The sequence below is a fragment of the Phytophthora parasitica genome, assembly GCF_000247585.1.
Source record: "Phytophthora parasitica INRA-310 unplaced genomic scaffold supercont2.9, whole genome shotgun sequence".
Lineage (NCBI taxonomy): Eukaryota > Oomycota > Peronosporomycetes > Peronosporales > Peronosporaceae > Phytophthora > Phytophthora nicotianae.
The window spans coordinates 389,868-411,458 of NW_008648995.1; the positions used below are offsets into that span (position 1 = coordinate 389,868).

Below are 21,591 nucleotides of genomic sequence, written 5' to 3' on the forward strand. Positions count from 1 at the left end.
GCACACACACCAGCACACACACCAGCACACACACACAAGCACGCATACAGCCACAAAATGGATACCTTACTGTATCTTGCGCAAATCCTTGGCTAATCGGTATTATAGGTGCAAATTTATAATATCCACGTTTTAGATAACTGCACCCAAAAATGCATTCCTTCCGTTCACATTACTTGACATGGATAAGACTGCAACTACTAACAAATAGCACATGGATCAAATCGGTGCACATTAACGCATCTAGTAATCTGACTTCCCCTTTATAGTGGCACGGTCAGAGGATTAAAAGAGCTGGCGAAGGATTAGAACCAAACAACTTGGGTGACGAGAATCACTAAAGTAGCCTTACTAAATAATTTCGTTTGGCACAGCTGGAAACGAGCCCGGGTCCATCCGCACAATCGTCGGTGCTCTTGTCCGATTGAGCTAAAAGTCTGAAGCCCACTTTGGGTAGAGTTCAAAGGAATGTATTATAGAATGTTTGTTCAATAACACTAAATTTGATGACCTCTAACTGCAATATCAACAGTTCTTCTCTTTCGACTACTTGCTGCCTAACAAGTAGGTGGAGGCATCACACTAATAGTCACTTCCCAACCTTCTTGCGTTGCGACGCTCGCTTCATTATGAGAATAAGTAGTCAAGGCTCTACAACATGGAACAAATGGCTGTCTTCATTGACAACCCCGGAAAATTAGCAGTGGACTACTGTGCGACACGCAATATTGACATCGTTCAAGGCGCAGCCGAAAACACAGGGCGATGCAGCGTTTTTTTTTTTGCGCGTCAGCAACAGGAGGAAAGCTGAAGCCATTTATTGTAGTTGCGGGAAAACCGGGGTGCCGAGTTGCTAGTCAAGTTACATCGCAGTCCTTTCATCCTTTCCCAGCTAACACAGCAGAACGCCGTGTGATGCTGTCTTTCTTGGTAGTGAAAGCATGGGACATGGTCAAGGAAAAAAAAGCATTGTAAAAGGTTTCGAAAGGCAAACTGCTTACTGTAGGGCCTAGAGATGTGTCTGACGTCTTCGCAACATACCTGCACGCACTGCCAGATGCTGTTGTTGTCGATGATGCTTCAGACATCGAAGATAAAAGTTTTAATGAATAAAATTGCACTTTTGTTTGTTTTCACAAAAAATCGTTTATTCTACAGGATGTCTGTGGGTGTGCTTTTTTTGTCACCTACGGTACTTGCACTTTAGCAAGCACGAAAACTGACATCCCTCGCTACTTGTCTTGCAGTAGCAGTTTCTCCATCCTGTTTCCGATTTCACAAGCATCTTCAGTTCCCGATTCGAGCAAAAGCCCTGTGAACTGCCGTGCTGCCACATCCTCTGTCGATTTCGAACGGAAGTGCATTGGCACATGACGCATAATCGTTCGAATCAAAGTATTTGACTCCGGCGAACTCGACAGCGGGATCGACACGCACCATCCCGATTCATCAGCATGCATGCCAGTGAACATTCCCTCCCCTTCAGTAAACGATCGCCAGACGACAACTGCTCGATCATCTCTAACGTAGCGACGGACTACTGCATGCTGCAACACCGACACCGATCTGCCCGAATTTAGGCGGGTTGTAACTCGAAATTTAAATGCCGACGTATTCTCGGGGTCGTCCACTCCGTCAAAATGCTCTCGATCTTCCTGACGGTGTTGCATCTGTGCCACTTGCCACGAAAACCGGCAGACCTGCTGAAAAGGGAAGGGCAATGTGTACTTATCAGTGTACACATGGTACCCCGTCTTGCCGTCCTCTTTCCACTGTCGTCTCGGTTGATCCCAACCGGCATCCGTGGAATATAATCCATAATTCCTCAAAGCCTCGTCCGTTTGAGCGTAAAAATGATCTAAATCCATAACGAAAGCCTTGAAAAACTCAGCATCCGAAGGTTCAAGACGAATCCTCTTGTGCTGGTACGCTCCATCATCGTGGTCGTTATTGAGGTTATTGTGCATGGCGCTTTGGAACTCGTAGATCAGAGCAGCTCGAGACTCAATAGCTGTAATGAGCCGACGCTGTTCGTCCTCAGCGTTGACTCGAGCTAGTAGTTGCCGTTTGGCCACCATTTCCCATGCCGACGAAGCCAGAGACCTCTCAGCTTCGTTGGCCCTCTGAAGTTGTGTCAGCTCGGCTGTAAGCTCACCCACTTGTTGTTGTAGCCTCTCCTTCTCGACCCTTCGACGTTCTCTGTACACACTGCGTCTCTTTCGGTCTTTCGCCTTCTCCAGTTCGTGTTTCGCAACTGGATCAAGCTCCTCTTTCGTCTTCCTGCCCTTCGATTTTTTGGCATTATTTAGTGGCTGTGCGGCCTCTTTCTTCACTGCGTCGGTGGCAGACACTTCGTCGCCATGCCCGATGTCGAGCGACTGGAGCGCCGGGAATATGGGCAGGTCGAAGGAGACGAGAAAGTCATCCACCTCTTCCAGGAACGCGGCATCTTGGCAAGACATGGCACTAGCAAAAAACATGTTCGGTTTCTTTTTTCAAATAATAATAACTGGTCAAATTGACACTGTAAACATGTGCAGAATGATTGTGTTTACCTACTTTACGTGATTGGGAACGTTATTTACGGCGTGAAATATATGTTTAGTCACGCTTACATGTACATGGATGTACATCGAGTGTTACTGGCTCAGCACGGACTTCTTTTTGGCATATCCTAGCTTCTGCAGTACTCCACGGATATCGTCAAGTACTGCGACGTTGTCGATGGTTGCTGGCATACGAAATGGAGCCGAGTCGGCGACAGCTTGGATCGTAGCTCGCATGACCTTGCCAGAGCGAGTTTTGGGCAGCGCATTCACGAGACCAACAGATTTCAAACACACAAAGCTGCCCATCTGCTCACGTACATCGCGTACAACTTGTTCGATGATCTGAAATATCACACAAAAATCGATAGTTAGAGATAGAATATACTTCTACTGCACGTTAGGTCGTACCTCCTCCTTAGGACGATCAATCTTCTTGTCAATCACCAGAAGAGCAACCGGAACGTGTCCCTTAAGTGGATCAGAGACGCCAAACTGCCGTCATCAAAATTTTAAGTGAGATCACTGCAAAATGGTACTGTAACCCCCTCGAGCTACGTACCACCGCGCATTCCACGACCTCAGGAATCTCAATGATAACTTCCTCAATCGAACCAGTCGTAATACGGTGGCCAGCGACGTTGATAACATCATCCGTTCGCGACATCACCTGAAAATATAATTGCAATGAACAATGGAGTTAGCTTCGATTGTAACTGTTTAATACACAACGCAGTCACTTACGTAAACGAAACCTTCTTCATCGATGTGTCCGGTGTCTCCAGTGTGGTAGTAGCCCGGGAATCGCTTGAAATACTTGGCATAAAAGTCGTCTGGGTTGTTGTGCAGGGTAGTCAAAGCGCCTAATATACATCAAAGAAGACACATTAAGCCTACATTGTGCAGAGCATCCAAGAGGCGACAGGTGCGTACCCGGAGGAAGTGGTAGCTTCACCACAAGCTCGGCATCTTTCTCTTCTTTCTCGTGGTTATGGCCGTGGTTCTCATCGTCGTCGGTGCTGTCGGCTGTTAAAAGTTGAACATCCCAGCCTGGCACCGGACGAGCGACCGAGCCTACTTTAATGCGTGGATGGCCGTCTTCTGTAAGATCGTCGTTCTGCATGCCAAGACACGGCGCCGTGATCGGCCATCCAGTCTCCGTCTGCCACCTGATCAAACAGAATTAAGTGGCGGAAAGCACTACAGTAGCCTGGAGAACAGCTTACCAGTGGTCGATAAGAGGAACGCCAAGCTCTTCTGAGAAGAAATTGAACGTCTTGGGGTCACCACGTTCGCCAGCTACGAACATCGACCTGTACAATGAAAAAATAACATATTTAGGTTGTCACAGATTGACAATCAATACAGATGTAACATACTGGAACGTCTTGCGGATCTCCTGCTTCTTCTCCTTGAGCAGCAGAGCATGTGGGTCTTCTTTTCGGATCGCTCGCAGTGCAGTCGGAGCAGTAAACATGGACTTGATACCGTATTCCGTAATCAATCGCCAATAAGCTCCAGCATCCGGAGTTCCGACAGGTTTGCCCGCATACAGAACCGACTGCAACATCAAGTGTTATTAACCATCAAAACAACATCTCACCGTCTCCAAATCATACCGTGCAGCCATGTACGAGCGGTCCATACACAACAAGCGAGTGCCCAACCGTCCAGCCCATATCTGACGCCGCGAAGAACGCATCCTCCGACGCAATGTCGAACACGTTGCGCATAGCCCACTTCAGTGCAACAGCATGGCCGCCATTGTCTCGCACGACGCCCTTCGGACGTCCCGTAGTTCCCGACGTATACAGGATATAGAGCGGATCTGTTGCCAGTACAGGCACTGCATCGACAGGATTGCCCATCGCCATCACGTCTCTCCAGTCGACGTCACGGCCTTTGGTCATGGGGAACGGGCAGAGATCGCGTTGCATCATGACAACCTTGTTGGGTTTCCAGGTCGAGCGCTCGATCGCTCCATTGAGCAGTGGTCCGTAGTCGATGATGCCCTTGGGCTCCACGCCGCAGCTCGCTGAGATGATCAGCTTGGGTTTCGCATCTTCAATGCGAGCAGCCAGCTCAAGCGTTGCAAACCCGCCGAAGACGACGGAGTGCACAGCTCCGAGACGCGCGCAGGCGAGCATGGCTACAGTCGTCTCCAATACTGCTGGCATGTAGATAACCACACAATCTCCTTTCTTCACGCCCAGCTTCTGCAACCCACCAGCAAAGGTAGAGACTATAACAACAGCGTGAGTGGGTCATTATTCGACTAATGGACAAGGAGGGTTGACCTTCTTTCAGTAGCTGACTGTATGTCATGGTCGTCTTGGTGCTAGTTAGTGGGCTGTCGTAATGGAGAGCCACGACATCGCCCCGCCCGCTGTTGACGTGCACGTCTAATGCATTGTAGCACGTGTTCATCTCGCCCCCAGTGAACCACCTCGACGACGGCCCGCTGGCGCTGTAATAACGGAAGAGTTAGAGTAAAACAGTGACTAATTTCTCTTATGTAGAGGTCATATCGTTGCGTACGTGTCGAGGGTTTTGGACCAGGGTTTGAACCATTTGATGTCCTGCGCTGCTTCGGCCCAGAACTCTTCGGGCTTCTCGAGGCTGCGTCGATACTGCTCCGTGTAGCTGGCGATCTCCCGGCGGCTCGAGAGATGCAGACGATGTATGGGGAAGCGCTGGCGTGATAGTCCGCGAAGCATGGTGAAGGCAAGAGTGATTGTCGTGGCAGGGGTGAGCTGGTTGACGTGCAGAAAGAGAAATGAGCGACGTCGATACCAAAATGTGGCAAACTTCAAGGTGATGCGTACCGGAGATATCGGTATTACCGATCTTGAATCGTCGGTAAATTTGGCTGGAGGCACCGGCACAGAGCGTCTTGCCCCCGAGTGAGGAATCGTTCGGGACTGTATGTTGCGTTTTCAGTGAATTGTAAACTGTGAGGTTATCTACATATGCAGCACAGCGAGTCTGTCATTGTGGTGCTCGCGTACTGTGCTTCTGCAATACTAGTCGACAAGGCTTACTGTTAGTTGGGCGTGGAACTTGAAGTTGTGTCAAAAACATGGCCATGTTGCAAGAAGCCGGTCGACCTGCAGGCTGCATCTCGAAGCTATTGTCAGATGCAATGGATCCACAGGAATTTGTGCTCGCATAATGAATGTTGGGTCGCTATTTCTTTGATAGAGGATGCAGCCAAGGCATTCGTTTGCCGATTGACCGCGATAATTGAGCTGTTGTTAAAGCTCTAGCACTTTTGCGCTTGCTGTTCTGGACTACTACTGATAGTCTACCAGAGAGCAGTAGGAAATGTAGTCGCTGAGTGCAAGCGATGGATGCGTGCTACACATCGTGAAGGTACATGTAGATAGATCGACGACAATCCGATTCTCATCTCCGATTCTCGTAAGTCGAGGTCCATGTTAAAAAACAACTTCAACTTGAATATAATAACCGGACCATTTCACATCGTCACAAGCCTAGTGCTATCACTACAGTAACTTACTCGACGAGTACATGTAGCACTCGCACATGTATTGCACCCGCCAGCAATTCATCTGCTATGGAAATACCAACTATAAAACATGTATATCACTCCCCACTCGCTCGAAATCGTACTTAGTGGGCTGAAAACCGGTTTATTTCGGCATCACTTTGGTAAGATCGCAACCTTGCGCAATGATCATCCGCGCCGTGAGCGACAGCGACAGCGACGACGACCTACTGAGCGCCGCCCAGGCCGCATCAGCTCCTCGTCGCTCTGTATTCGACCCTCCTGAACTTCCCAACTCCACAAAAGGCAATACCGCTCGATACTCATGGTTCGCGGCATGTGGGACTTTGGTTTTGCTGCTGCTCGTGGACCTGGCTGCCATGTTCGACCCTTCCCCCGACGTCTTCGCGCTGCTTCCACTGCTAACACCCACACTTTTCTACGATGAGACCATCATTCTTTATCCTACTGCGTCCATTATCAATCAATTCGTGGGCTTGGCGCTTGTCGGCGTCTGGATCTACACAAGAGAGAAGAGCTTCGCCTCTGGAGACTCAACACAATGGCTACGCAACGCCCGCTACGGTCCATTGACAGTAGGGGCTCTACTCTGTCTAGGCCACGTCGTATCGTGTCTATATCTTCTCTTCGCGCTGCTGGAGAGCAACGGAGACCGCACCAAGTTCTGGCTCGGACGAAAGCATTCCCGACACAGTACAAATCCCTACGGACGCGTCTAGTGCCCGACTAGAGTTTTTGCCGTCTTGGCTGCTTCAGGGTCCAGCACTTGGTCTAAAATGTCTTTTATAGAGTTAATCTGCATATTATCCGCCTTCTTCCAGAGCTTATAGTTCTGGTGAGCCTGATCCAGAATGGTCTTAAATTCGGGACGGAATACCGCTTCAGCCACCACTTCGAAGAACGGTAACACGATAAACTCGAAGAACCCGACTTGGTTACGAGCGCTATTCTCGCTGTTTCGGTTCATGAAAGGCGAGATATCCATCCCCAGAGTGTGTTCGTCGTCTCCCTGCAAGAAAAACTCCTCAATAATGAGATCAGACCAGCGAGAGTGAAGCTTCAAGGCCTTGGAGGAGTGACCGAGATCTGCACACTTGATAACGATCTTCATAAGTAGCATGGGGGAGTGCTCTACCTCTGCATCTTCCTGCGAGATCAGCGCCGTCTTCAAGCTTCCCACAAGCTGCAGATGAACAGTAAGGTCGGTTGATAGCACCATCTCTACGATGGCCTTGCGTACTTCGCTGTACTGACCAGGTGAAAGACCCACGAAGATGTTAAAAAGGGGGTCTTTAGCTAAGAAAAAGGCTTCGGATAAGTGCATGCGTTCCAGAACGGACGAGTCGCTGAACTCGATGGCCAAGTCACTGCCGCTCTTAATCATAAAGTTGTTGTTCTTGCCTGGATGCCTGAAATCGTGGATAGCAGCAGCGATGATCGCAGCGAAGACTTCCTGGTAAGTGAGTAAATCCTGCAAGTATCCATTATCCATGACCGAGATGAGATATTCCACTGAGCTGACGACATCTGCAGCGTGGCAATTGTTATGCTGACAAACAACACTGGTTAGTCTACTGAACGTAAAAAAAAAATTAAATTGTGGCGTACGTAAGGATTCCGATGGTATCCGATGTCCAAGAAGTGAAGGAAGTTGGCCAGTGTGTCTTTGTTGACGGAGCAGAGGTCGAAGAGGTTGTGCTGCTCGAAGGCAATGTACGTGATGAAGGAGATCGGCTTGTTGTTCGTCAGTCTTGCCACCCTACCAACAAGAAGAATGAGTATACCACCAGATACAGCGTCCACCTAAGACTTACTCGAACGTATCGACACTCCAGCCATCGCGTTCCATGAGTTCTCCAACAGCATTCAACACTTCATCTGTCGGCGCTGTAACTTCTGGATGTAGTCGTGTTTCAACACGATTGGTTGGACTCAAGGAGACACTTGAGTTGCTGGAGCTCGCTGTCATACTTCTATCTGAATCCTTGATACTCGCAGGATTCTCGATGCTATTCTGAAACACTGCGGAGGCTCGACGATTACGTGTGTACGACTTGTTAGCAAGAACTGTAGTAGCCCACGACTTAATGTCGCCGTCCAAGTCTCCATCGCGCTTCATTTTGAGCTGTTCATGAATATCCGGCGCGAAGAGATTTTGACCTTTTCGCATGAGTAAAGTCACGATCCCGTCCAGATTTTCACGAAGTTCCGGTGACAATTCAGTGGCGCGTTGCAAGGCCTTGAGATCCAGTAAAACTTTGGCCATAGGCGAGTCAAAGTCCAATGGCGGGCTGCCATCCCCATGCCCACCTACGCGTTCTTCCAGCATTTTCTTGAGACTTTTATTCTCGTTGAGAATAATTTCTTTCTGTAAATGAGACGCACGCGCTCGTTCCTCGACGATCTTAGCATGCAGGAAATTGAGTCGCAAGAAGCGATCGGTTTGACGGACACGGACCACTAGGACTGCTGATACACAGACCAGAGTGAAGATCAACAAGAACTTGTTGACCACGAAGATAGTCGAGCTTGAGGCAGGGTATTGAAGCGAGACGAGGATGCAGAACTCCACGTTAATTACAAACGCCAGTAGTAAATAATGGAAAGCGTCAAGCTTGAACAGAGGCGCCACTAACAATACCACCAGTGGTCGCAATAAGTTCATGTTCAGATGTGCCATAGGAATCGCCACTACAGAATTCAGATTGACATTAGTAAAGATCTCTTTAAGCAGATGATCAGTTAACGTACCTCGGTTAATATATGTCAGCACAAGGTCATGGCCTGACGACTCGAGGTCCTGATAGATCCACCATTCCGTAGATCCGTTCAAAACAATAGTGTCATTATTCGGGGAGGTGTGGGAGCCCTCGGAATGTCTCCAGTCCGTCTCAGGCGGTTCATTGAACGCAAGTGAGAAGAGAGACTTGAGGTCTTTAAGAAAAACTCGTGTATAGTCGTCCGCGTTGATGAGACCTTGGCCCAAAATACCAGCAGCGAAGCAGTGCGCGATCAGACACAGCAAAGTCTGCTCATAACCTATGAAGTATCGCGACCGGCAACACGCTACTACTGTGGGTACGGGGATGTAGATGAAGGCGGAGATCCAGAGTCGCAGCTCCGAGGCTGCTCGGACGTCCGGGTCGTCGTCATAGTAGCCCACCCAGTCAGGTGTACTGAGCGTGATCCACATGAGCCAGCAGATTAGGCTTGCGTAGAGCGCTGGGGTCAGGTTGGTCTCGGTGTAGTAGGCCTGGAAGTCGAGCTCTACGAGTGGATCTTGGGTGAACGAGTTGGTGACGTAGTGGAAGCCATACTTTTCCTCCATCGCCTTGGTCAGTTTATTGGCCTCACTTCGGTCTGCTGCAGATCGGGGGAAGATCAACGTGGATACAGGCACACCCAGCGAGCTGCGTCGAGCCATGGACCCACGCAATGTCATAGCCATATTGTCGCTGGTATTACCCAGCGGCGTAGGTGCTATCATAATGAAGCAAACGAACGTCTAGAAGCAGGAGACGACGGGAATGGGAGTGGTTAGCATCGAGGTATGGTGAAGCCATTACTTTTGCTGTAACAGCCAAATGTAGCCATTTTTAGCGTTCACGTCGTTTCATAGCATAAGACTCCTAACCCTAAGAGGTACCATCAATTTCGGTGGAATAATGCGTTCATTCGGTGTTTGTCTTGTGGTTGCAGCCATTGTCACGACGTTGCGGGGGAGACAGGGGGAACAAAAACACACAAGCCAAGTCGCCCGCCAAGGAGGAAACGTGCCCTCCCTCCCTCTCTGCGTCTGGGAGATTCTCGAGCGCCATGGAGACGGAATGCAAGACGCTGTGGATGGGCGACATCCAGATGCACTGGGACGAAACCTTCATCGCGTCGCTCTTCACGTCGGCCGGTACGCTTAAAAAAAGCCTCGAAAATGGCTTCAAATTGAACAAATAGCTTATTATACCATTCTATTATTTTTATTAAATATAATACAGCAGAGCAGCCGGTGGTCAAGTTGATCCGTGACAAGGTGACGGGGTATCCTGCAGGTTACGGCTTCCTTGAGTTCCCGACACCACGAGGAGCTCAACAAGTGCTGGACGCATACAACGGCCAACTTATCCGTACGCCCAACTCCTTCATAATTTCTTATTTGTAACAAATCTGATAATATGTTACACTTTTTCTTATTCGACTAGCGAACACGATGCATCGGTTCCGGATGAATTGGGGCGCTGGTGGCCGTCGTATTGAGACGTCGGATGATCACTCGATCTTTGTAGGAGACTTGGCGCCCGATGTGACGGACGAGCTGTTGCTGAACACTTTTAGTGCTCGGTTTACCACTGTGAGAGGCGCCAAAGTGGTCATGGACCCGGTTACACGCATGTCCAAGGGCTTCGGCTTCGTGCGATTCGGCAGTAAAGAGGAGGCCGACCAAGCTCTACAGACCATGAACGGCGTGTACTGCTCCTCTCGTCCCATGCGTGTCAGTGTGGCTACAGAGCGGAACAAATCGCGACAACAAGTTGGCTTCGGTATGGGCGAGGAAGAAGGCACCAACACGACGGTATTTGTGGGTGGACTGGACCCTTCAACGACGGAGGACGAACTACGTGCGAGGTTTGGAGCTCTGGGAGAGATTGTGTCGGTTAAAGTGCCCCCTGGACGTGGCTGTGGCTTCGTGCAGTACACGTCGAAAGAAGCAGCGGAAGTAGCCATTTCGCAGATGAACGGTACGGTTATTAGTGGGGTTAAGGTGCGATGTGCGTGGGGTCGATCGGCGGCTGCACGTGCAGCCAACCACAACAGCTACTACAACCAGCAGTACGGACAGTACCAGGCTGGATACCAGGTACGTGGTCACGTTTGGATCATTTTCTATGCTGTTTTATTGACTTTTGTTGTGCAGAACTACTATGGCTACAATGCTGCATATGGCTACCCTCAGTACCAACAGGGTGCTTATGGCTACACTGCCTATGGACAGTATGCCCAGCAGGGCAACCAGCCGCAAAGTGGATACCAACAGCAACAGCCTGGTGGGCAACAAGCACACCACGCCAACTATGGCCACCAGCGTCAGCAGCACGACCAGCAGCGCGACTTCACGCGACCCGACGACATTGAAGCTATGAACCGCCGCTACGCCTCCCAACGTGCGTACCAGGTACAGACAGTGCTCATTGCTCTGCCACCCGCCTCTAATGACCCGTTGTATCTTGGTCTAATGTGGATATTTTATTGTTGCGGTAGCATATTCCTCCGGCTTCTAACGCGTCGTACACTCCGATGGCAGCGGATGTAGCCAATGGAACTGCTATGGCTGGCTCCATGTAAACGCAGAGGATTGAGAGGAATGAGGCGGTTAAAAGGGCACCCTCCACAAGCCAGATGAGGGCATTGCCAGATGAATGAGGATGCCCTCAAGGGGCGGCAAAAGTGTGAGGGAGGGGGTGGTGTGGAGTGCAGGAGACGGAAGCGTGTGAACGACATTTATTGGCACGGGCGAGCGTGAAATGCTGATGAAGAGTTTCTGTTTTTTCGTTTTTTTTTTCTTGTTTTGTCGTTGTTTTCGTTGTTGTAAAATGGCATGTGAGTTGATCGTAGCTCTGTAGCCATGTTCTGAATCGGATTCTCGTTCTCATTTCGATGGCTTCTCGTCCAGTAAGAGCTGCGCCTCCTTCACTGCTGCTTGGAACAGCTTTAGCTGCTCATTCTTGAAGGCGAGCTGCTTCTTGAGTGTCTCGTGGTGCAGCAACAGCTCCGAGTGGTTCGATTCCAGACGCTGTAGCTCGCTCTCGGCGTCTTCCATTGTCAGCGGGGTCTTTATGCCATGAAAGATAAAATACTCGAATGAAAAAAAAGCGTACCCATTTCCCCAAATATTCAATTCACAAAAAGTGCTTTTTTAAAACCAAAAAAGTCAATTCCAAAGTGTTATTTTATAACACTTTTGGAATTAATCCAAAACAATAAGAGACTTACTTTCTTAACTTTCGTGATAACCAGGTAGAATTTGTGCTTGTGTATTTTTTCATCTGTTCCTACGCTCTGGGTGCTGAGGTGGGGATCACTGCTCCTTCTTTCGGGGTTTTGACATGTGCGTTGTTTGTCATGTTGATCAACTTGACAAGGTGATACGTTTTAGTACTTGGAAACTTGCTTGTTTCATTTTTCTTAAATATCGACGGCGCGTCTGGGTGCTCCGGCGCGAGGGGTAACCAGTTCGGACAGATACGACAGATCGATAGGCTCTGCACGTTGCGGCTCAAGCTCCAAGTCCAGCGTGAGCACCCGACTGCGTGTTCGCTGTCTCCATTCTTGATTCGTACTATTACTTGTTGGGCTGTACAGCTGCATATTTTCAAGGCGTTCACGAATTGCAACCGGGTCTTCACGAGAGCCACTTCCAACAGAATCCGTCATAGAAATCGACGGTCTCTCCCCTTCCGAGCACACACTGGACTGCATCACATAGGTAGGAAGACTGTTCTGCTTGGTTAAAGCTAAAACAAAAAACAAAAAAAAAATGTTAGAAAAACTAATACCATTCATGGCAATCGGTTCGTACCTGTGAGTACCGACTCGGACAGCTTCCGATCGCTGATCTCAGTAGCATTTCGGCGAGACTGGGACCTGTTGGGACGGTTGTAGTCCAGTCCACTCAAGCTGCGACTCGTGGAGTTCACTGAGCCCGTGTAGATGGCACAAGACAAACACATTCGGTGGTTCTTCCCACTTGCGTCAGCGCGATGATAGCAGATGTCCACGCACTTCTTACACAAAATGGCATCGCAGAAGCGGCACCGTTTAGCGATCGTCCACTTGGAGACGCGGTCTCCACACGCCTTACAGTCACGGCCGTCTTCGATAGAACCGGGAGCTTGTCGCGGTTTTAATTGACGCATGATCTTGAGTACCTGGTTGAGATTATCCGCCGCCTTTTTGTTAGCGGCGATAGCTTGCTGTACGACCCAATTGGGGACGCCTCGACCGTCGATATGGATGAACATGACGTGTTCCAGCACGTTCGGACGGTCGGTCTCACGGAAGATCATGCCGGATACGCGCATGTACGTTCGGACCGGGCCGTCCGGATGCTGCGACGCCGGACAGCACAAGTGGTTGATGGATCGCATCCCGCGCGCCCACACACGACGCCCCGTTTCGCGATCTACGAACGAGTTCATGTATTCGAGATAGCAGACGTCTCTGCCGTCCGACAGCTTGGACGGCGGCTTCCACAGCGACCAGCGCAGGGATGCGCCTCGCAACGGCTTGTTGTTCGAAGGTTTCTCGAGCTCATAGAGCCGACGAGAGCGCGCCGAGTCCAGTACCATCGGCACGCGTCCGTTCTGGTCCAGATACAAAGCGGCCACCTCCTCCAGTGTACCGAACAGCAGCGACGTCGTCCACATGGCCATGGACTTGCAATTGCCGCTACGGTGCGCCACGTTAAACACTTCTCCATCGCTTCCGAACCGAACGGCGGCCTGTACTGCTGGGAACAGCGACTGGTACGCCGCTTTCGCGTCGCCTCGAAGATTGTCCAGTTCTTCCTTGGGTAGCGGCAGCATTTCCAGCGCGTACGGGTGGTCGGGTGACCGTGAGTACGTGTACTGCACCATTGTCAGTCACGCGATTCCGGAAGAAGAATGGGGACGTCAACGCCTTCGATGTTTGATCGCTGGTGGGAGAAGAGAGGCATCCATTTGCAGCCGTGCCAAGAGCAGGACGAGTGCATGCCTACAAGTTGACGCGGGATGCGCCATGTACAAGGTCGCTGTATCGTTCGCAACAGTTGGTCCACCGGCACTGACAGAAGCGAGACGAGAGTGGTTCGATGCAATGCTGGACGAGTGCGAGCCATGAGTTGCGTAGCTTCGTCTAGCTTCGTCCGTCGTGGTGATCCCTTCATGCCACTTTTCGCAATTCTGGCATACTGTCAAAGAACTAATGTATATCGACGGGGTTCTGCTAGAACCCGCTGTGGTTCGAGGTGTTAGCCGAGCTTTCGGTGTTTTTCGCGCTTGCTCGACAGATGGGTACTGAAGACTTCTATGCGTGTGTGTGTCGGCGAGGGAACGCGAAATTGCTGCTGTGTTTATTGAGATTTGCATCGCCGATTGTTGAGAGACGGCGAGCTTTCGACGCATTCGTGGCGGTCAGTTGTTGGTCGCCGAGTTTGAAGCGGTCTCGAAGACCTCGGTGAGGCACGAATTCGATAAAGAGCGTTGAAAGCAAAGCCTGCTTTCAAAACACTCGCTAAACCTTTGCCAGAAAAATGCTGGGGCAACTCGCTGTCCAACACTTTGCGTGCATTACACACCTGCATGATAATGCCACTGCGCGCAGAGCCCCGTTCATCGGATACATTTCTTGCGAGATTTCGCTGGTGTCCCCGGATTGCAGATGCAAGTCATTCAAAGAGTGTCGCTCTCGCCGGCCAACACGGTCGCCTTGCTCTTCAAGGACACAGCATTCGAACAATGAAGATGTTCATCAAAAGATCACTCCAATTTGGTTCCAATCGAACGCACACTTGGTATGGCTGTGGGCTACAAGATGTACCAACACTGCCCACCCGTACTGTTGGATCCACAATGACCTGTAGTACGGGTGAACGGCTGGCGTCAACAAACGCAGATGACTGAACGGGGTGTAGCACACAGCGATCATTTGAGAAGCTGTTGCTAGTAGTCACTGACTACCAAGTCAAGGACCTCAAAGTTTGAGCAGTTCGAGTTGAGCTACTCTCTACTTGCTGATTTGCCACGCAAGTTGCCGTTGAAGGCTTCCGGGTGCAGCTCTCTCGCTTCATGCTTCTCTATCGCTGTCAATTGTTGTCGGACTCAACCGGCCGAAGCATGTCGTAGTTGGTCACGTGATCACAGACTCGATCCTCAACACAACAGACCTTGAGTCAGATACATGTCGTGTTGCGAGCTACTTTACGTCGCCACCGCTTGCTTATGAGCATCTTGCAGACACCAGTCACTGCAAGAGAGATCGCCTTCTCTTCGTCGCCTAGCTTCTACGAGTGGTCCCACCAAATGAGGTGTGCACGACTGCGTCCGCTGCAGTCGACACAACAGAAAACGCTTTCAATCCAACGTCTAGGCATCAGTCACCGCCGTAGAGAAAACCCTGTTGCTGGTCATGCACACGACGATCCTTGCCAGACATCACTACGTCATTCGTTACAATTTCTTCGATCGAATTTTACTGCCCTGGACGATGAACTACCTGTCAACAATCATCACTAGTTATACGTTTCTTAGATACGACAAGTCCACCACGGTGGTCGTCGAAGCGCCATCAGACATGGCATAGCGACTCCGTGTCTTCTGTAGAGGCTTCCTATCTCGATCACTTCCTACCAACTTGTCGCTCTCAGACCCCGCCGTACTCGAGTAGCTGCTAGTTAAATTTCTCTCCGCTCTGCTCGAACCTGAAAGCCAAGTCCGCAGCTGTAAGCACGATAAGCATTACCGTAATGCTTTAAAAAAAAAACTGACAATACTCAAAACTACTTACGGGTTGTGCTACCAATTGTACTGACCTCCACGCTGTCGATCGACATGAACCTCCCGCTTAAGCTGCCTGGAGTACTAACGTCGTCCGACTGGAATGATACACTCGACGGCAACGTGAGCTCCAGCTGTCGGTTAGTCCGTGCTAAGAAGTCGTCCACGCAGTGTACACAGATTCGGTTGAGCTTCCTTCGCCCTTGAATAGCGCAGTACACCACGTCACTGCAGCTCTTACAGATAGACTACAACACACCCTATCAATTACCACTAAAACAAATAAAACACAAATAATCCGTTTCCCCGTTCGTACCTCACAGCAGTCCCGACACTTGCGGTGTCGTCCCCATTTCGGAAGCCCCGCGTTGCAACCGACACACACTTTGGAGTTCAAATGCTTCCTCAAGTCCGAATTTACTCCCTCTTTCATGACATGTTCGAGACGGATGAGATGTTCGAGGTTGTGCGGGTTTTTAGCCTTCCTGTTGGCCACGATCTTGGTCATCCAAGGAGGCACTCCTTGTGTATCAGCGTCATAGTACGTGACAGCTTCCAGGACCTTCGGGTCGTCCGTCTCCGTGTACACCGTGCCACAGCAATGTAAAAACGCTCGAACAACGTTATGGGAGCCCATAAGCGGCGGACAGCTTCGATGTTCCAGCGACTGCGTCATCCGCGCCCATCCGCGACGTCCGCGCTCGTCCACAAACGTGTCCATGTATTCCAAGTAGACGATATCTCGCTGCCGGATGAGCGTCGACGGCGAGTGCCACAGCGACCAGCGCATCCCACAACTTCGGTACGGATGCTCGTCCGTCGGTGCCAGGAACCGGTAGATCTGTTGCGACTGGGCAAACCCGATCGCAGCATTGGTACGGTCTCCAAGGAACACGTCGACCAGTTCCGGGATGGTGGCGTGGATCCTCGTTTCGGCGCAGACGGTGGCGCGCGTCGTGCGGGCGAACGCACGGACCTGCGTGGCGAACCCGTTCGCCTGTGCGAAGCGGACGTTCCTGAATAAAGTTTTATACTGCTCGTGCGCGAGCTTGATAAGATCTTCTCGCTCGTTCTCGTAGAGCTGCACCGGTGTGAACCGGATGGGCTCTGATAGCATCTTGTTACGTTTCACAAGTCGAACTTAGAAGATATGAAGCTGTCGGAGATCGCTGTCACGTCCGATTCCGAAGTGACAATGAGCGGGAAGTTGAATGAAGAGCTGACACAGACACGCGAGTCTATGTATCCGATAATTAAGAGTGCGTGCTGCAGGCAGCACTAGGAGTGGTCAGCGAGGTTGCCGGTCAGCATCACCGAGGCCTCTACATGGTTCAACGTTCAATTGCCAGTAGTCGTGAAGCCATCGCCGCATTCGCCTTCCCGTCATCGGCGCCAATTGAAGGCACTTCATTGAAGCGTCTGGAATAACGGAGACTGTGGCAGAGCGCTCCCGGACACGACAAGACTGGAACAATTGTTGGAGCGGTCATTTCAGCGACTCAGGTCTCGAGAGCCACCATGACTGACAAAAATGATAGTCTGAGATGCCGGTTCTGGCCAACGTGAAAAAGATCAAGGCTTTTTAAGTTACTGTAATTAACGGATGAACCCGTCTATTAGTCAGCGCAATGATGTTTTTTTTGAGCAGCACTCCGTGAAACTCGACAACAGAGTGCTGGTCACCATTCTCAAAGTACATGTACTCCATGGAATTAATATTTTTTAGTGTACATATACACTCGCTGAAAACGAAATACTACGCTTTGTTAAGTGTGTGTGTGAGTACCACTTGGTCTTCACGTGATGAGTTGTCTTTGTCAATGTCCGCGGAGTCAGCTTTATTGATTTTGTTTGCAATTACATTGCAGGTAAGGTCACGAATGAACGAATAACAGATTCAACACGTTCAGTTATTTTGTACATACACCAAACTCCCTTCATTCCAACTCACACACCAATGCGTCTACAAATACAGGCGAACTTCAGGCAGAGAAGAATTTTTCCATATCCTTCATGGTTCACAAGTTTCCGTCTACACGGTGTACGACCGGAAATTCGCCAGGTACGCTAAATCACAAGGTTCTTCCTTGGAGTACTTTGGGATCGTTCGTTCCTTCGCCACCTCCTTTCTCTTCTTTTCCTTCTTTCCCAAATTTTTTCCAGTTTCGTGATGATTTTCAGTCGCTTGTCTTCGCGGTTTGAGGTCGAATGTCGACAAGTGAAAATCGATGGGTTCGACGTTCTTTTTCCGTTGAAAGGAATCAAACCCACCGTGTACCTGAAGTTCCACCTCCTCAACCTCAGACTTTTGGTTCCCATTTTGTATAACCTTTGGCTTCGCATTCGCCGTGGTGTGTCGACGAGGTCGCGGTCGAAGATCCACCATCGAGAGGTGGAAGTCTATCGGTTCAGACCTGTCCTTCTCGATCTTCTCTGAACTATTACATTCTTCCTTGGGGGTGATATCATAGCGTTTTAGCTCCAGCTCCACGGACGAGAGTTTGGCGTCGATGGCTGCAAGGTTCTCAATAGATATCGGAGTCAAAGCACTGTTGGACGGATCAGCCGTTGACGCGCGACGTCCCCTCTTGGTGGGCGTAGGTACGTTCACCTTGTACTTGGGCAGTCTCAGATCAACAGTCGACAATCTCATTTCATTGGACTCGGCGGACATATCGAGGGTCGGCTGGGAACCAGTCATCATCGCAAGTTCCATGTCCCTGGATTCGGTCGAAGTGGCATCACGGATGACCATCCGGGCAGTTGTCTTTGTAAAATCACACGAATACGACGGCGAAGTGTGCAACTCTGTGGCGTTCTGCTGTCTTCTCGCAGCTTGCAGCTCTGTGGCATTAGCTCGGAGCAAGTGTCGAGCTCTGGATGATCTTGAGGGACATGGAAAATCGACAGAACGGGATGGAGCGATAGCTGATGTGTGTCGGCGTCGACGATCCGCATTTGACAGCTCCATCTCTGTCTTCTGTTGTGACTGGTCCTCTGCTGATAAGAACGCTACACTAGGTTTACCACTGCGTCCTTTTCTACTGTGCTCTCTCGCCATGTTCGAAAGCGAGTCGATACGAGGTCCTACTGAAGTGGGCGCTGAATTCACTCGTTGGAAGCGGCTTTGACGACGTTCACGCGGCGGAGAGCGCAATTCTTTGGCTTCTGGATGCAACCGACTACACACAAGACACACGTGTTGATGGCGGGCAGAAGGCGAGTGCAATGACGAGCTTCTGCTTGTAGCAGCGACGAAACATTCCTCGCAGACTCTCTGTGTTTTAAAACCAACGATCGCCATTAGTTTTTCGAGGATTATCAAGATGTACGAGACGGTGACGCACCGTTCTGCAGTAGCGACAGATCTCCTGGTTCACGGGGCTCTTGGGAGAGCTCCCAACTCCTTTGCAGTTGACCATAGTATCCACTGTGGGGAATGGCTCGCTATTGTCGAAATGCGCAATGAAGGGAGACGACCGATGGATGCAGAGGAGCGGGGAGAGTGAAATATCTAGAAACCAGGCGGCAAAGTCAGACGGACTGCTTGAGAGGGGACTCGAAAGTGCTGGCGTGCTGCGGTCAAAGCAGCTGGCGATTGCAAACTGTCATGATGGTCGACCAGATGAACTTCATCATGACGCTGTTGACATGTGAATTCGATCGGATCTTGTTCTCCAGCAGGGATCGCTTGTCGGCTCTGCTGCTGCTGGCTGGTGAAGTTGACCGTCAACATCGATGGTCGTGTGGTGGTGTGTCTAAGAACACCAAGATGTCGGCTGTGAGCTGGTGGAGATCGGACTTTCGACTGCCATGGCATCTGTGCATTATGCTGGCTCACATGACCTGTGCATGGTACAACTGCCATCACGAGCGATGATCAGTTAGGCGTCTGCGGTGACAAGTCCAATGAGGTTAGAGACTCCTACTTTGGGTAGAAACCCTGCTATAATGAATTATTTGAGAAGCAATTGTGGTACTACCGTGATAAAACTTTTTTTTATTTCTTTATGGATTTATGCATACTGAATCCAATATGAGGAGAAAAAAATAGTCCATAAAAGAAACAAGGAAAAATAGCCCCACTATTTCTGCCACCACCAGCCGGATGCAAGGAAGGTCAAAATGACGAGCGCTGCTACCTGCGCAGGTCTACACTTGGTCGTGTTTCTTACTGCTGCAGGACCGACTGCACGCTCGTGACGCCACAATAGAGCAGAGCTCGATGCAGTCCAAGCTGATGGCCGGACGGTCTCTCGAGGTCACTTGAGGCAACTTTCAGTCATCACTTTCGTCTCCTCGACCGTCGCGTTGATAACCGGAAGGCTAGAAATGACCTCTTCAATAGATATTGTCTTTATTCCGTTGCTAGATCTACCGTGCGTCCTTGTACGCCCGCAGGTAGTCGAGATCAATGGCAAAGTTGTCTGGATCGACCTTTGCCGGCTCGTCCTCCTGGACGCTTTGAACAGCAACGGACTTGGCACGTCGCTCTGCTCGAATCCGTCGCGGTGGGGCTGTAGCGGGGTGACCGTGGGTTCCATTCACCTGCACGGTATCATAATGCCGACGCATGCGCAGCAACATGTGTGCGTAGGAGGCGCTTCTTCGTCGCTGACGTTCTTCTTCCGTTTCGTTCTTCTTACGGGGTTCTGCTGCGGGTAATTGCGTCTCGATCTGTCTCCAATCGACAGGATCATGTTCCGGAGCAGAAAATGTAGGCGACGAAGAGCTCATGTCGAAGTAGTTGGGTGGCAACTCAAGCGACCGGGACATACCGAGGATATCTGCTGTGGAGCTCAATCGCTGACCCTTCTTTTCGGATCCGCGAAGTTCGGATTGTCCCGAACTAGACTTTCTCGGTCGAGTCGGGGTCTCGACTGAAGCACGTTGCTTCGTTACAGAAGTGCGGGTCCTGATTTCTACCGTACTCGCTGGACGATTGCGAATGATAGACTCTCTGGACACGCGGTGGTTTGCAAACGGTTGCAACACACCACTGCTTCTTCTGGCAGGGTCTTCAGAGGCTTGTGACGATCGTCGTCTTCTCCCATTGCTCGACACGGGTTCACGTGTGCTTTTCCGGTTTTCACGACGCTCAGTATGACGTTCATGAAGCTTCTCTCGCTTCTCTTGAGCATGTCGTTGACTCTTTCGCTGCTGACGCACCGCCTCATGCGGCTCCAGATGCTCGAGTCGTAACGCCTGGCCCGAAGGCTTCGGAATACCATCCCAAGATGAATCCAAACTCACGGGTTGTTCGGATTTCTGCGGCACCTGGCGCTTCTCAGCGCAAGACGAGCACATGTACTTCGTGCGAGGAGCTTTGTTGGTTAGGAAACGCCATCGCAAGGGCTTGAGCTTCGTAAAGGTTCCACGACCTTCCTCCGCTGGTGCACCATACGCAATCGGGATCGGCGTAGACGTGTTACTGAGACTCTGTACGAATAAATTAACAAGCGGTAACGAATAAATTAGTACACGACGATACTTATGGGTGTTTCTGGAGGCACAAACGGATGCAGAGCGACATACTTCGCCGCAGAACGCGCAGTTCCCCGACTTGGGGTTGCAGCTGTTGCTGGACATGCTTTTTAGTCGCAGACGTCGAGTAAGGAACAGCGGGATGAGCTTTACTGCCGAATCTCGAGTGACCTCGACCACAGATCAGCGCCGAGTTCGGTGTTTTCTCAAATGCCGGTTCCTTGGCAATGTCGCCAAGGCACTATCCGGTTGGGATGCGTGCAGAGCTGCGAGTTTTGTAAGCAATGGGGTATGGAGCATGGAACGTACGGCCACACTTGCCGACCTTGATCCAAAGTCGCTTTTTGGGATCAACCTCAGATGTGCACGAAAGACTGCAAATCGCCACTGAACTCAGCGAGTGCCCCTTTGAATCGCTCCAACTGGACGAAAAGGAAGACTCGTCGACGAGAGATTCGTGCGCAGACACAAGCTCGTCTTCCGACCTTTTGATGAGCATCAACAC

The 21,591-nt window shown here is 50.5% G+C and overlaps 10 protein-coding genes across 18 annotated transcripts; 2 read left to right on the forward strand and 8 right to left on the reverse strand.

Moving 5' to 3' along the window:
• Positions 1 to 1,099: 1,099 nt before the first annotated feature.
• PPTG_06209 (hypothetical protein) lies at positions 1,100 to 2,535 on the reverse strand. The gene has a single exon (XM_008900097.1). The coding sequence runs from the start codon at positions 2,478 to 2,480 to the stop codon at positions 1,233 to 1,235; it is 1,248 nt and encodes a 415-aa protein (XP_008898345.1). The 5' UTR covers positions 2,481 to 2,535; the 3' UTR covers positions 1,100 to 1,232.
• Positions 2,481 to 5,333, reverse strand: PPTG_06210 (hypothetical protein). Of its 3 annotated transcripts, XM_008900100.1 has the most exons (10): positions 5,085 to 5,333; positions 4,844 to 5,013; positions 4,166 to 4,788; positions 3,926 to 4,107; positions 3,773 to 3,859; positions 3,480 to 3,715; positions 3,291 to 3,409; positions 3,109 to 3,216; positions 2,958 to 3,041; positions 2,481 to 2,891 (listed from the first exon to the last, which is right to left on the reverse strand). In XM_008900100.1, the coding sequence occupies exons 1-10, from the start codon at positions 5,261 to 5,263 to the stop codon at positions 2,640 to 2,642; spliced, it is 2,040 nt and encodes a 679-aa protein (XP_008898348.1). In that variant the 5' UTR covers positions 5,264 to 5,333; the 3' UTR covers positions 2,481 to 2,639. The 3 variants fall into 3 exon arrangements, with proteins under 3 accessions (XP_008898348.1, XP_008898346.1, XP_008898347.1); XM_008900098.1 differs by having other exon boundaries at positions 4,166 to 5,013; XM_008900099.1 differs by having other exon boundaries at positions 4,844 to 5,333.
• Positions 5,334 to 5,995: 662 nt separating this feature from the next.
• Positions 5,996 to 9,499, reverse strand: PPTG_06212 (hypothetical protein; the record flags this gene model as incomplete). Its single annotated transcript, XM_008900102.1, has 4 exons — positions 5,996 to 7,624; positions 7,684 to 7,834; positions 7,890 to 8,766; positions 8,827 to 9,499. 4 exons carry the CDS (start codon positions 9,497 to 9,499, stop codon positions 6,791 to 6,793), a joined length of 2,535 nt encoding a protein of 844 aa, XP_008898350.1. The 3' UTR covers positions 5,996 to 6,790.
• On the forward strand, positions 6,223 to 8,864 carry PPTG_06211 (hypothetical protein). Its single transcript, XM_008900101.1, has 2 exons — positions 6,223 to 7,788; positions 7,866 to 8,864. Exon 1 carries the CDS (start codon positions 6,240 to 6,242, stop codon positions 6,792 to 6,794), a length of 555 nt encoding a protein of 184 aa, XP_008898349.1. The 5' UTR covers positions 6,223 to 6,239; the 3' UTR covers positions 6,795 to 7,788; positions 7,866 to 8,864.
• Positions 9,500 to 9,758: 259 nt separating the features above from the next.
• Positions 9,759 to 11,994, forward strand: PPTG_06213 (hypothetical protein). Of its 3 annotated transcripts, none has more exons than XM_008900105.1 (5): positions 9,759 to 9,979; positions 10,068 to 10,196; positions 10,272 to 10,927; positions 10,985 to 11,242; positions 11,329 to 11,994. In XM_008900105.1, exons 1-5 carry the CDS (start codon positions 9,892 to 9,894, stop codon positions 11,410 to 11,412), a joined length of 1,215 nt encoding a protein of 404 aa, XP_008898353.1. In that variant the 5' UTR covers positions 9,759 to 9,891; the 3' UTR covers positions 11,413 to 11,994. The 3 variants fall into 3 exon arrangements, with proteins under 3 accessions (XP_008898353.1, XP_008898352.1, XP_008898351.1); XM_008900104.1 differs by having other exon boundaries at positions 10,985 to 11,231; XM_008900103.1 differs by lacking the exons at positions 9,759 to 9,979; positions 10,068 to 10,196 and having other exon boundaries at positions 10,205 to 10,927.
• On the reverse strand, positions 11,717 to 11,887 carry PPTG_06214 (hypothetical protein; the record flags this gene model as incomplete). The annotated part of the gene is made up of 1 exon (XM_008900106.1): positions 11,717 to 11,887. One exon carries the CDS (start codon positions 11,885 to 11,887, stop codon positions 11,717 to 11,719), a length of 171 nt encoding a protein of 56 aa, XP_008898354.1.
• A 65-nt stretch (positions 11,995 to 12,059) lies between the features above and the next one.
• Positions 12,060 to 13,911, reverse strand: PPTG_06215 (hypothetical protein). The gene is made up of 2 exons (XM_008900107.1): positions 12,647 to 13,911; positions 12,060 to 12,581 (listed from the first exon to the last, which is right to left on the reverse strand). The coding sequence occupies exons 1-2, from the start codon at positions 13,701 to 13,703 to the stop codon at positions 12,253 to 12,255; spliced, it is 1,386 nt and encodes a 461-aa protein (XP_008898355.1). The 5' UTR covers positions 13,704 to 13,911; the 3' UTR covers positions 12,060 to 12,252.
• A 1,337-nt stretch (positions 13,912 to 15,248) lies between these two features.
• Positions 15,249 to 16,809, reverse strand: PPTG_06216 (hypothetical protein). 5 transcript variants are annotated; one of them, XM_008900112.1, is made up of 3 exons: positions 15,919 to 16,809; positions 15,613 to 15,850; positions 15,249 to 15,526 (listed from the first exon to the last, which is right to left on the reverse strand). In XM_008900112.1, the coding sequence occupies exons 1-3, from the start codon at positions 16,717 to 16,719 to the stop codon at positions 15,342 to 15,344; spliced, it is 1,224 nt and encodes a 407-aa protein (XP_008898360.1). In that variant the 5' UTR covers positions 16,720 to 16,809; the 3' UTR covers positions 15,249 to 15,341. The 5 variants fall into 5 exon arrangements, with proteins under 5 accessions (XP_008898360.1, XP_008898359.1, XP_008898356.1 ...); XM_008900111.1 differs by having other exon boundaries at positions 15,249 to 15,545; XM_008900108.1 differs by having other exon boundaries at positions 15,249 to 15,850.
• A 666-nt stretch (positions 16,810 to 17,475) lies between these two features.
• Positions 17,476 to 19,055, reverse strand: PPTG_06217 (hypothetical protein). Its single transcript, XM_008900113.1, has 2 exons — positions 18,950 to 19,055; positions 17,476 to 18,879 (listed from the first exon to the last, which is right to left on the reverse strand). Exons 1-2 carry the CDS (start codon positions 19,022 to 19,024, stop codon positions 17,635 to 17,637), a joined length of 1,320 nt encoding a protein of 439 aa, XP_008898361.1. The 5' UTR covers positions 19,025 to 19,055; the 3' UTR covers positions 17,476 to 17,634.
• Positions 19,056 to 19,583: 528 nt separating this feature from the next.
• Positions 19,584 to 21,473, reverse strand: PPTG_06218 (hypothetical protein). Its single transcript, XM_008900114.1, has 2 exons — positions 21,138 to 21,473; positions 19,584 to 21,041 (listed from the first exon to the last, which is right to left on the reverse strand). Exons 1-2 carry the CDS (start codon positions 21,189 to 21,191, stop codon positions 19,977 to 19,979), a joined length of 1,119 nt encoding a protein of 372 aa, XP_008898362.1. The 5' UTR covers positions 21,192 to 21,473; the 3' UTR covers positions 19,584 to 19,976.
• Between the last annotated feature and the right edge of the window lie 118 nt (positions 21,474 to 21,591).